The sequence below is a fragment of the Boleophthalmus pectinirostris genome, unplaced genomic scaffold, assembly GCF_026225935.1.
Source record: "Boleophthalmus pectinirostris isolate CB_2022bp ecotype Guang Dong unplaced genomic scaffold, ASM2622593v1 HiC_scaffold_20, whole genome shotgun sequence".
Lineage (NCBI taxonomy): Eukaryota > Metazoa > Chordata > Actinopteri > Gobiiformes > Gobiidae > Boleophthalmus > Boleophthalmus pectinirostris.
The window spans coordinates 25,700,162-25,713,629 of record NW_026571153.1 but is presented as its reverse complement, the minus strand read 5'-3'; the positions used below and the strand labels follow the sequence as shown (position 1 = coordinate 25,713,629).

General features: G+C 37.6%; 1 protein-coding gene across 2 annotated transcripts in view; it reads left to right on the top strand.

Annotated features, from left to right (window-relative positions):
• phka1a (phosphorylase kinase, alpha 1a (muscle)) overlaps positions 1-13,468 on the top strand; it is a 37,223-nt gene that overhangs the window by 13,813 nt on the left and 9,942 nt on the right. The window contains exons 16-27 of one of the 2 annotated variants that reach the window (XM_055156270.1): positions 525-669; positions 1,425-1,503; positions 1,839-1,999; positions 4,424-4,594; positions 5,021-5,115; positions 6,037-6,182; positions 6,580-6,733; positions 7,786-7,944; positions 8,385-8,514; positions 8,968-9,069; positions 9,905-10,020; positions 13,320-13,364. In XM_055156270.1, the coding sequence (XP_055012245.1) occupies positions 525-669; positions 1,425-1,503; positions 1,839-1,999; positions 4,424-4,594; positions 5,021-5,115; positions 6,037-6,182; positions 6,580-6,733; positions 7,786-7,944; positions 8,385-8,514; positions 8,968-9,069; positions 9,905-10,020; positions 13,320-13,364 (1,503 nt within the window). The remainder of the gene's footprint in view (positions 1-524; positions 670-1,424; positions 1,504-1,838; positions 2,000-4,423; positions 4,595-5,020; positions 5,116-6,036; positions 6,183-6,579; positions 6,734-7,785; positions 7,945-8,384; positions 8,515-8,967; positions 9,070-9,904; positions 10,021-13,319; positions 13,365-13,468) is intronic. The other variant, XM_055156271.1, reaches the window with a different exon arrangement.

Sequence of the window (13,468 nt, the reverse complement as noted above, 5' to 3'; positions counted from 1 at the left end):
ATGATTTGAATTCAGCCCCTGTCAACTTATTGTACTGTAATGTCACTCTAAAGGGGGTGACTCAAAAACGAGAGTGAAATGTATTCATACTTTGCAGTGACATCACGCTACATTTATCTGTACGGCGGATATTTCAGCAGTTACCAGGGTGACACACATTAGCAGACACAGCCAAAACAATTTTAAAATATAAAATGGATTTAAACATCGCATTTTCAGGAGCCTGTGTTCAGTACAAGTGTTCATGGTCCTGTTTAGGAATTTGATTTTCAACCAAAAAGGTGAGAGGGACTAACTGAAAAACTTTTGGTTAATGATAACTATTTTATGATTGTAATATTTTGTGTGAGAGACTTGTTCAACAGCACAAATCAGCTCACATGTTGCAGCTCTTTCTGCTCAGATTGTGTTAAAATTAAACTTAGATTAAACTCTAATTTGAGTAATAGAGGTTCAGACAGAGTAATGCTTACAAGCAGAATACCCCCTCTTTAATATGATCATTTACATATTTTCCTGTGCAGTTCATAGATCACCAGCAGTTCTACATCGCGCTGGATAATAAAATGATTGTGGAGATGTTGAGGACGGAGATCGCGTACCTGGCCTCAAGATGGCGCATGACCGGACGCCCCACAGTGACGTTTCCCATCTCCCAGACCATGCTCAGTGAGGACCCCCTGCAGATATATGTCCAGTGGTGGAATGTCACAAAGTAAAAGTAGTAAAATAAAAAGTAAAAATTGTAGGTACTTTACTTTACTTTAAGTATATTTGAAATTGGATGCCTTTTACTTTTTACTTCACTACATCTGAGAGCAGTTATCTGTACTTTCTACTCCACTACATTTTTGAACAGGACTGAAAGTATAGTACATATATAAATATGAGCAAACCCAAATATACAAATTTAAAAAAAAAAAAAGAAAAGAAAAAGGAAGCATTTGATGGACACTTCACCAAAAAAGTTAAACAATGCAGCTTTAAGTAAATCTTACTTTCTACTCCACTACATTTTAGAACAGGACTGAAAATTAAAAGCTGCTGAAAAGGCTGACGGTTTATTTTTTTTACACGTTCATAATTTGAGCAAATAAAAATATACATAAACAAACAGAAAGAATAAAACTATCTTCTAACAAATTTCAGCACAAATATGTATCATAATCACTACATTTTAAGCTTTATAAGATCTCAAAATTAGATTGAAGTACTTTTGTTTTTTACATCTTTAAACAGATATTTTAATAAGTCATTTTTTCATGTGATATCTTTACTTCTGCTTCAGTATTTATTTGCTCTGGTATCTGTACTTTTACTTCAGTAACAAAATTGAGTACTTCTTCCACCACTGTATGTTTAAACTAATTACTAACTAAATAACAATAATCATAATAATCATAATAATAATGATATATCTTTAGCTGAGGACCACACAGACCTGGACCCGGCCGTGTTGGCGACTCTGAAGAAACTACAGGACGGATACTATGGAGGAGCCAGGTTATACTCATATTTATTTACAACTATATTAGTGGTTAGCACTCTTGTCTCACAACAAGAAGGTCCCTCTTTCGATTGATCATATTGACTTTATTCTGCCCTGCCCACTTTTGTCTCTAAATTCTTTTGGTGGGACTTCTGGTCAGTGTAAATATGCAGGGTTTGTGTGTGAATGAAAAAAACACAACTCCTGGTATGATTCTGATGAGGAAACAACATTATAACATAGATCAGAAAAGAGCGTAATATGGGCTCTGTAAATTTTAGTGAAATGAATAACCTGCCTTTTTATGTTTTTATATTTGTATCATTTGTTTTTGAATCTTGTGTTCCAGGATCCAAACTGGGCGTTTGTCAGAGCTGATGACTACTTCCTGTTTCGCTCACCTCAGTTTCCTGGATGGTAAGGTCCCCAGCAGCATGCCCCGCCCACATGATGACGAGGACGATGGCGAGGGGGAGGAGGGATACGTGCATGAGTTACGCTGTGATGATGGTAAGAAACACGGCCATGGGTTTGGGGGCAAAGGTCAAGCCAGCCAAACGGACATTCAGACAGTCTGCAGTTTGATGGAAGTTACAAAATATTTTGAAGTTATAGAACAGAGAATCCACTTTAAAGGTGCACTTTCTTTTATTAAGTCATTTTAGGTGAATATTGTGTCCAAATTATATACAAATAGATAAAAACCATAACCACGTTTTTTGTTTTCCTTTGGGTGAAATATCTCAAAAAATATTTATTCTCCACAAATCTGGCTAGTAACTTTGTACCTTTTTGTCTCTAGTGGCATAAGTTTAATGCCATACTTACCTACAAACACAAACTGATACCAAGCAAAGTACCTCCTCCACTTGTGACAAGCAAGTGCCATATTTCCCACCAGAAAAGTTACATATTGCACCTTTAAATAAGAAAACTTCAAACTTGTTCTCAATCTGTTATTAAAAATGTTTAGTTTATTTCAAATTTTTCTGTATTTAAACAAAGCTGGTCTGACCATTTCTCACTAAATCAGCATGGCCGCCGACTGCAAAATGACCTATTATCTAAATGCTTTGCTAATATCAAATCAAAAATCAGTGCTTATTTAATCACACATCCATTCTTAAAAACAAGCAAAAATACAGTGGATAATATTATCTACAATGCTTTAATTTGCTTTAATGGGCATTTTTGCAGTCTATATGTTCACACTAACAGTTAAACTAGTTTTGCCTTGAATGTTTATCATAATTAACCCTGTATTTGCATGAATTAGTGCTTGTTGCATTTAGTCAGGCTACTAGTATGCTTCGAACATAGATTGTGAGTAGATTTGTGATTTTCTTTCTGTTCACAATATGGACTGAAACGAGTTAATGCATTCATCAGTACTTATCCTTTATTGCATTATTGAATTAGTAGAAGTCTTATACTCACAGGCCTTGAAATCTGAACTAAAACTAATCCCATGCATTACAGAACATGTTTGTAGAGGTCTAATCTACAGGGTTTGCAGCTTAAGACCCCATGGAGACACAGGGAGGGCATCTGACACACTTTTATATAACTTTCCAGTGTGACCTCATCAGTTTTTACTCAGTACACAGTTTGTATTTTAGTTAAGTTTAGTTTAAATTACTTTAATGGTTTTCATTTTCTAATTCTGACTTGATTTGGTGGGATAGTACTGTGTTTGTGGTGAATATTTATTATAGTTTACATAAGTTAAATGGCAGTTTGTTTTGAAATAAGTTGAGAAGAAAAATACAAAAATACAGTAGCAGTGAGTTCTAAAACAGAATCCCTCTATGTACAGTCCCCTCCAAAAGTATTGGCACAGCAAGGCAAATTCTCTTATTTTTGTTGTTCACTGAAGACATTTGGGTTTAAGATCAGAAGAAGAGTATGAGACAAGAGTTCAGAATGTCAGCTTTAATTCCCTGGTATTTCCCTGATAATTCAGAAGTGTACAGAAATATTTTGTCTGCCAATGTACGGAGAAATGCATCCAAACTCATAGGGAGGAATTAGATCATGCAGCAGGACAATGACCCTAAGCACACTGACAACAAAACTAAGGACTTCATCAAGGGCAAAAAGTGGAAGGTTTTAGACTGACCAAGTCAGTCACCTGACCTTACCCTGATAGAACATGCATTTCACCTCCTGAAGAGGAGACTGAAGGGAGAAACCCCCGAAAAAAACAAGAACTGAAGGAAGCTGCAATAAAAGCCTGGAACAGCACCGCAAATGAAGACTGCAACAGTTTGGTAATGTCGATGGGTCAAAGGCTTCAGGCAGTTATTGCAAGCAAGTTTTGCCACCAAATAGTACATTTTATTTAGTTTAAGATTTTTTGTTCCTTTACGTTTGCTTACCTAAAAATACTGTGATGTAATACAAACTGTGATATATCCTAAGTTGTTAAACACATCTAATTATAAATACCAGGGAATTAAAGCTGACATTCTGAACTCTTGTGCCATACTCTTCTTTTGATCTTTAGCCCAAATGTCTTCAGTGAACAGTAAAAATAAGAGAATTTGCCTTGCTGTTCCAATGCTTTTGGAGGGGACTGTATGTTATCAACACGGAAAAATCAATTCAAAATGCAGAGATAATGTACACAAGGAAGGCATTTTTCTGATTCTTTTAAACCTAAATCTGGTTACTTTGGAACATTCTCCATGGATATAGAGACCTTTATGCCATACTTTGGAATATTACAGTTTCTTTGGCTGTTTGTGGAGAAGCCCATTCACAGTAAGGACACATGTGTTAATAGACTTTCCAGTGCAACAAACAGCCAAAATGAAAAGGTCTATATTGGTGGGCAATATGTTGCAGATTGTAACTTTAATGTTAGTAACAGTATTGCACTCTTTCACACTCTCTTGCGTCTGTATTGTATTCTCTGCTTGCTTCATGTTTCAGAGGCAGATGACCTGGCTCAGTATTTGGATCATCTTTTGGCTCATGCGACTCCTAAAAAGACTAAAACCCACCAGCCTGCAGCGGGAGGGCTCAGCCGCTTCAAGGCTGCAGCCACAAAAACCAAAGAGATGGTGTCACTCATGAAAGAGGCTCAAGAACTCAATGTGCACAGTAAGTCTCACTTAGTCCTGGATTAGATCCTGCTTTAGTCCTGGTTTAGTCTAGGTTTAGTCCTGATTTAGTTCTGGTCTGGGTTCTGGTTTAGCTGCGGTCTGGTCCTTGTTTGATACAGGATTAATCCTGATTTAGTCTTGGTTTAGTCCTTCTTTTGACCTAGTTTAATCTTGGTTTAGTCTTGGTTTAGTCCTGCTTTATTCCTGGTTTAGTTCTGGTTTAGTCCTGGTTTAGTCTTGGTGAAATTTTGGTTTAGTCCTGGTTTAGATCTGGTGTAGTCCAAGTTTGGTCCTAGTTCGATCCTGGTTTAGTCCTGGTTCTGGACCAGAAATGAAACCACTTTATCAGAAAATAAGACCTTTAAAGCCATGAAATGTACTCTAATCCTAAACATTTACATAACTTGTGTCGTTTTTCTCTCAGACGTGAACATGTACCTCCCGAACAAACTGTTCAGGACGCGGCATCCATCCCTCAACCTTAGCATCCCAGACTCTCCTGCTCCACACCAGGTCCAGGTATGCTTCTGCCTCTCTGTCTTTGAGCAAAACACTTCACTATACCACACACCACACTATAGTACTCTTATTTGAGTAATATATAGTACAGTGTAACAGTACTCTTACTTGAATAAAAGTTGTGCTTCCTCTTCCCACTGTGAGGAAGTCTGAAGTGACAAAAGCTTTATGTGACAATACGAAATGATTTGAACATTTGTGTTTCTTTCACCTCTTGTTCAGATATGATTTTGTTTGCCTCATTTTTGTGTCTGTCCTTAGTACCAGATTTTGTGCTTGATTTAACGTGTAATTCTTCAAATTACAAATCAGATGTTACGTCTCTACATTTACTCTTATATATTATGCTATTTTCTGATCTATGTTATAAAGTTGTTTCCTCATCAAAAACACACCTGGAGTTTTTTTTTTGTTTCATTCACACATGTTTCAGACACAAATCTTGCATGAGTTTGGAAAAAACACATAACCGTGTGATGGCATGTGGTAATACAGGAAGTGCTCCTCTGTGTTCTTAAACTACACCTTCCTTAGAATCATTTGGATGATTTCAGCCCTGGAATTGCCATTTTCTGCTAAACTAAAGGTAAAATGTAGCTGTTAACTTGAAAGCTGCCACTAAGGTGGAACAAAGCATTTTGAGCTTTGGAGAAGTAGACAGACTATAATAAAGGGTTACTCAAACATGTGTGAATGAAACAAAATACAACTCCAGGTGTGTTTTTGAGGAGGTAAGAACATTCTAACAAACAGAATCAGTAGTAGCTTTCCCAAATACTCTTACTTTCTTTCTTCAGTATTGTTCTTCTACTTTGGTAGTATTTACAAACTTTTACTTGCATATATGTCTTTGCTCCTCTACCACCTCTGTACACATTAAAATTCACTTATTCGTATTCCTGACATCTTTTGATTCCATAGGTACCGGAGGTGACGGTGACGGCGGAGAGTGGGATTCCCCGAGATGCTTCTGGAGCCATCGACTACAACGCTTTGGTCCGACTGCTCAAAGAAACGCCCTCTCTGCAGGACCAGGCCGACATCCTCTACATCCTGTTTAAAGACAAGTGAGAGTTTGCACACACACACAGCGGAGGAGGAGAGGAGGAGGAGAAGAGGAGAGGACAGGAGGGGGAGAGGAAAAGCAGAGGAGAGAGTCAGTGGATGCAGAGTTGAAACAGAGGACACACAGGAGGAGCAGAGGAAAGAGTCAGATGGTGAAGCGTTGGGAGTTGCAGAAGAGGCATCAGGTCTCTCTTCTCCCTCTCTTCTCCCTCTCTTCTCTCTCTCTTTCACTCTCTCTCTGTCCTCTCTTCCTCTGTCTTTTCTTTGTTCACTCTCACCTTTTTCTCATTCTCTCATTTCTCTCTCTCTCTCTCTCTCTCTCTCTCTCTCTGCCTCACCTCTCTCCTCACCCTCTCTCTTTTCTTTCACACCTCTCCTTCTCTTCTCCTTCTCTTCCAGGGGTATGGACTGGGACACTGGTCTTCACGGTAAAGGCAGCACAGTTCACACTCTTCTGTCAGACCTGTACCAGAGGGTGGGGGCGCTCAAACACTGGGGGCTCATCCGGATGATCTCAGGAATGCTCAAGAAGAAAGTGGAGGAACTCGACTCGGTAAAAACAAAACTAAATAATACACCGTCCTTGTATTGTTATCGTGACATTAAAATTTCAATACTAAGGAACTCGATTTAAAGCCGCTACACACTACAAGAGAATTTGCCCGATTCTGGCTGCGATTTGCTTCTCAACGAGTTCGACTTTTTGTCTTTGTTTGCGATTTTGAAGCCACTGTGTTCATATATGTGGTGTCAGACTCTGAGTTGCCCTTTCAGATCTTACAGTAACAGCTAATAAAACAGAACATCAGGGGCAGATGGAGAGACGGACACAGAGGCGCAACATACAAACTCAGGATATAGCGAAAATAAGGAGAAGACTGTATTACTCATCTCTCGTAACGTTGAAAATTTAAACTACAGCATCTTATTCACATTATCCATAAAAAATATCCCCCGCAAATAATGATGCCCAGTCCACAAAATTGCGCTATCAATCCAGTTTGGAGTGTTTTTTGAAAGTAAAAAGGAGAGAGCTGTTCCTCACATGTGTGTTTACATCCACACAGCACATAGATCGAGGAGAAAAGCTGCAGATTAGCGATACTAACTCTACTTCCTGTGTACTTTATCACCAGCCTTCTGTGCGTTAAAAATTGTGTATCTGAAGTATTTCACACAGTTTTGATTTGCATCTAAACTAGAAGTGCAGTGATCTGATTTTTTGAACATTCGTTTTACTGTAGACAGGAAACAGCTGACGCGATCACGCTCATAACTTTATAGCCTATAGTCCGCAGACATATCCTGCTGCAGTCTTTGCGATTGGAGATTTGATTGTCCTCGTGTCGTGGTGTGTGCTTTTTGATGCAAGTTTAAAAATCGTTTAAGACTGAAAAATCCTGTAGTGTGTATTGGCCTTTAGACAATAGAATGTGATTTTCAACATTAAATCATAGTACTTTCTTTTATATCACCATGTGGCCTTACCTCCTTTCTCCCCCTCTTTCCTCCGCTTTCATTTCCTCTCTTGTCCCATCTCTTCCTTTCTCTTCTCTCTTTTCTTGCCTCTCTTCTCTGCTTTCTGCTCCTCTCCTTCTCTCTCAGGCGTGCTCAGACCTTCTGGCTCATCAGAAGCACCTCACAGTGGGTTTGCCTCCAGAGCCTCGAGAGAAAACCATCACAGCTCCGATTCCTCCGGACCTCCTCGCCGAGCTCATCGACCAGGCCAGTGACGGAAACATCAGCGTGGCCATCCTCACTCAGGTGCTGCAAATGTGGAGATAGTCTAATGGTCTGGGGGATAGGGCGAGAGGGGGGAGAGAGGGAGAGAGAAGAGGAGGAGAGAGGGACAGAATTGCGTCAAAATTCGATCTGTCCTTGCCCAGATGTTTCTGTGTCACATGCTATCTATTTTTATTATTCTTTGGTGTTAATGCCACATTTAACTGCTGAAAACGTTGAGTGCAGAGATGTTTTGTGATTGTAGCGATACAGGTTTTACCAGTGTTTTCCTTCCAAACTCTATTTAACTGAAAACTGACAGAATATTTTAACCTATAAAATAATGAAAATAAATTCAAGCTAAAGACTAACATGATTGATGCAAATGAGTCAAATTCTCCCCAGAAGAGCAAATATGATTATGAAAGCACTACGATCGTATTGTATGTGCGTAACCCTTGACTTTTGACCTCTTTGTTCAGGAGATCATGGTGTATTTGGCGATGAGTATTCGAACGCAGCCGGATCTGTTCAGTGAAATGTTCAGACTGAGAATTGGACTCATCATCCAAGTCATGGCCACGGAGCTCGCACAGTCACTCAACTGCTCCGGTAAAAAGGGTTTAATACTGGAAAGCTCAAATAATGCTTTATTCAGGCATTTTAAAAGTCCCATAATGCGCTATTTTCTGATCCATGCTATAATATTGTTTCCTCATCAAAAACAGACCTGGAGTTACATTTAGTTTCATTCCCACAAACCCTGTATATTTAGGCTGAAATCCTGACAGACTAATAGTAAAAGATTACTAAAACATGTGTGAATGAAACAAAACACAATTCCAGGTATGTTTTTGATGAGGCAACAAAATTATAACATGGCTAAAAGCTCACAACAGTCATTTTGAATAATATAGGACCTTAAAGCTGCACTTTGTAACTTTTCTGGTTGAGGGTCTGTAAATGCTTGTCTCCATGATGATTATGATACAGTTTTGCTATATATAGTCAGTTTTGTGTAATATAACTTTAACTGTCGATGTGTCTGTGTATTTTGTTGTGTAGGAGATGAAGCAACAGACAGCTTGATGAACATGAGTCCGTCTGAAGTGAAGAACCTGCTGCACCACATCCTGAGCGGGAAGGAGTTTGGAGTCCAGCGCAGCAGTAAACAACAACTATATATTTATTATACTATAATAACTATCACATTATATTAGGCTGTGGCATCAGGGCTTTGTAAAGTTCCTATAGTTTAAACTAAGCTGAAGGACAGGTCAGAATTCTATGGTGTAATTTTCATTATTTGTGTGGGATTAGCTCCACAAATTTGTCATATTGATCTCATGTCTTAAATTTCTTTCAACTGACAACAATCAGGTCTTTGGGGTAGAATAATGACACCACTTTCTGAAGCTATTGTCAATCAATCAATATTACTGTAGCAGCCTCCATGGAGCTCCAGGTGATGTCTGGAGACACACCAGGAAAGCCTCTTCTGAGCCTCACGCTGTGCTCTGTTGTTCCGGTCAGTGATGAGACAGGCCATTCCCTCTGGAATGTCTTTTGCCATATTTGGTGTAGAAAGCGATTGTTGGCTGGCATAATTATCTCCAAGCAGAGTCGCCATGGACACTGGAAAAATAAAAGAGTAGTCCTTTCTTTCTGTCTTTTAAACTGCAATTCTTTGTTGGTCAAAGCTCAAAATATTAAATAAAAAAGTTTAAAAACTGCTCAGTGTACCAGCCACTCAGCCACAAGTGTAGAAGAGAAGACGCCGAGTTCTTCTTTCATGTGGATAGTCCCAATAATTACAGAGACAGTTACACAGCAAATTCCACCATAGAGCTCTGACCTGTCTCCAGCTCAGTTTAAAATATAGGGACTCTGCAGTGTTGTGATGTCACATAAACCTAACCCATTTAAATAAATTATACAAAGTATTTTCTGATTGTTCTCGTTGCATTTAGAATAATTCAGATGTTGTGTTTTTTTTCTTAAGTGCGTGAGATTGAGACTGGGGTTAGTCCTGCCATATCCATCCATCAACTCGGGAACACGGGGGCGACAAAGAGTGAACGCGCCGGGATCAGCAAACTCAAGAGTGACATGAAAATGGTGAGAATGTATTTTTGTTTTTTCTATTAACATAACAAAATTATACTTAAAGTGCATATGGCAGGTTTTCATGTTTTTTTAATTCTGTCCTGGTTTGGTGGTTAGTACCTGTGGTCAATGTTTATTATGGTTTTACATCAGTTAAGTGTGACTGTGTCCAACCAGGAAGCAGAATTATCACTTTCACTTCAGTTATAGGCTTCTGTTTTGGTAAAATTAAGTTTAATCTGTCATATGCACTTTAAATTGTCTCCACTGTAGTTTTATTCATTCACTTCTTACCAATCACCGTCACACGTGTCTTGCCTAAGGACACAACAGCAGTATTCATTTGCACTGGTTGGGACTGTAATCAAACCTCTGACCTTTGGGGTTGAAGGGCAAACTGTCCTCATTTTCATAAGTGCAACTTTTAAGGATGCATATTTGATTTCCATTATGTGAAAATAATGAACAAACATGTTTTTATTTCCAGCTGGAGCACAGGTTGTCTTTACCAGATGTGAGTAAAAGTCAAAAGTGGTGAAAATCTGGAGAATCTTTTGTTTAAGGACAATTATATGAATGATTTTGTGAACTGGAGCTTCCTCTTGGGGTTTCCAGGAGATGGGGATTAATTACATCGATTATAATGTTGTAATAGACCACTCTTTATCACAGTGGCACAATAATAAGAATCTAAAACATAGAAAAACACGGGTCTTTACTGTGAGTGAGCTTGCGTCTCCACAAACCTGACTCTTATTTGGGGGGGGGGGGGTACGAAGCGCTTTCTGCTACGTCAAATGCATCATAGGTGTAACTGGTCACGCCGCGTCATTGTTATAGCAGCTTTAGCTCGTTGTCATGTGGAATGGTGGCAGAAATTCACTGCAATTTGTTTAAAAAAAACGCCAAATCAATCTTAAAAAACACTTCATCAACAAGGCCCACACATCACTTTTAGAAGGTAGAAAGCTCTGAAAAGTTAATTTTGCATGAGATAGGCCCTTTAATTTTTTATTTCCAAATCATGCAGGGACACGCCACCTCCAGAAAGTTACACACTGTACCTTTAACATTCAAGGTGCACGGCAGAGTTTTTCAGCACCCAGAGCACAGACTATATAAAGAAGTGGACTGAGGGAGCGTGACGTCAACCCTAGAGAACAGCTCCAGTCAAGTGAAGCTCAGAGAGGCTAGCAGTTATAGTAGCAAATCTCCATATTTCAATTTCTCAATGTAAAGTCACTTGCACTCTTGTCGTGAGGTGAACTTGCTTTACAGTTTGAATGCCGACCAAGATCAGAGTGGTCTATTAAAACTCAAAGCTGGTTGAAAATCACTGGTCTGACTGATTTCTGTGGGTGATAATTCCCATAATGCCCCTCTTTAAAGGAGGTGTGGGTTTGGTCTCATACAGCTCATGTTTTACAGCCCGAGCGCAGGTTTTCTCTGGCAGATACTTTCAAGGTGAAGATGGACTTACGGATCTACTTTTATTTTCTTTTAATTTTATTTCCTCCCCATTAACATTTTAAATTTTTTTTTACAATTGATTCATAAATGCATGAATTTGGAGATTAAGAGATTGTTTTAAAAACTAACAAAGTAAATACAATGGAATGGACGAAGAGCGATTCTAATTTTTACAATTAATTTACAAAAAAAATAAAAAAAATAGGAACAATAATTAATGTCCAACTTAATTTGCATAATGTAATTTAAGATATTTTACTCTTCCGTTGATGTAAAAAGTAAGTATAGATCAGCTATTAATAATTTATGATTGCTCCATAAGTTAGTTATTATTGAAGGGCTCATATTACGCTATTTTCTGATCTTTGTTTGAGGTGGTTTTCTCATCACAAACAGACTTGGGGTTGTGCTTTGTTTCTTTCACACATGTTTAACACACAAACCTGCATATTTAGGCTGAGTTCTTCTCTCAAACTGAAAACACTGCCAACTTGTGATGTCATATGGTAATACAGGAAGTGCTCCACTGTGTTTTTAAACTTCATACACCTTCAGCTGCCAATCTCTACTAAACTAAAGGTAAAAGGAGCTGTTAACTTGAAAACTACATTTTCATGACATCACAAGGTGGAACAGCATTTTGAGCAGACTAATAATAAAGATTTACTCAAACATGGGTGAATGAAACATAACATAAGTCTGTTTTTGAGGAGGTAACAACATTCTAGCGTGGCTTAAAGCTCACAAGAGACAACTTTGCGTAATATAGGAACCTTTAAAGTTTTACATTATATAATTATTCTCTAATTTGGGCCTTTTAATGTTTAAAATTTAAAGTTATGCTCATAATAAGATTAAACTCATTTTGTTTTGTGTCCAGGAGCCGAGACTGTCTCTAACTGATTCTGTCCAGGAGGTGAAAGAAAATATTTTTAGTGATTTCATTAAATTCACTTTTATTTATTTATTTATGAAATATAAAACAGTTTTGGGAGGATTTCTACTCATTTTATTTTTAAATCTGTAAATGTTTTATTTGAGATGCATTTACTGTTTTGCAGATCGAGCGAAGAGTGTCTTTGACAGAATCCGTGAAGGTGAAACTAACCCTATTCAGATTCAATGCAATTTTAGCGTGGAGCTAACAGTGGAGCTAACTGTGGCTAACAGGAGACAGCATGCTAGTCTGAAGTGTATCTGAGAACTAAACATGTTATACATTATGATAAATTAAATATACTGGTATTTAATGATGTAGTAAGAATAATATTAAAGACAGGGTTTTAAATAAGTGTTTTTCATTTTGTCTTTCAGTCTGAACACTTTTTTTTCTGGCGTCGTAAGGTTGGATAATGCATTATATATATATACATATATATATATATTATTTTTTTTTTACGGATTTGTCATATAAGAAAACTTTCGTGGCTGTCCAGTAATTCCTTTAATTATTATTAATATTTTTATTATTTTATTTTATTTTATTTTTATTTTTTTACAATACTATGAATTGTATAAAGCTTTTTGCTTCAGTAATTCAATTATTATTTGTGGGGTCTTAATTGTTTGACTGTGAAGCCAACATCTTAAACAATGTCACAAAACTGTACAATTTTGATATAATTTAATGCTGAAAATGTGTTTTATAATCTCTTTGCTTCTAATTTAACCTGTGTGAATTTGCAGTTTTGGAATTCACAATTTTAACCAATGCTTTTTTCCTCATCTGTTTCATTGCATGCAGTTTCTTTACCAACAGGATTCCTCTGGCTTTTGGTCTATTTCATATTTTTTAACTGGATTTGTGCCTAAAATGTTTATTTTTGTGTTTTTTTCTGCAGAGTTTAATTTCCCAGTCGCTGGATTTAGACAACATCGAATCAGGGGTGAATCTCATTTCACTTTGTTTAAATATAAGAGCACATTTATATTTTACTGTATTATGTGAAAGGTTTATAGTTTAAACTGAGCTGGAGGACAGGGGCCTGTC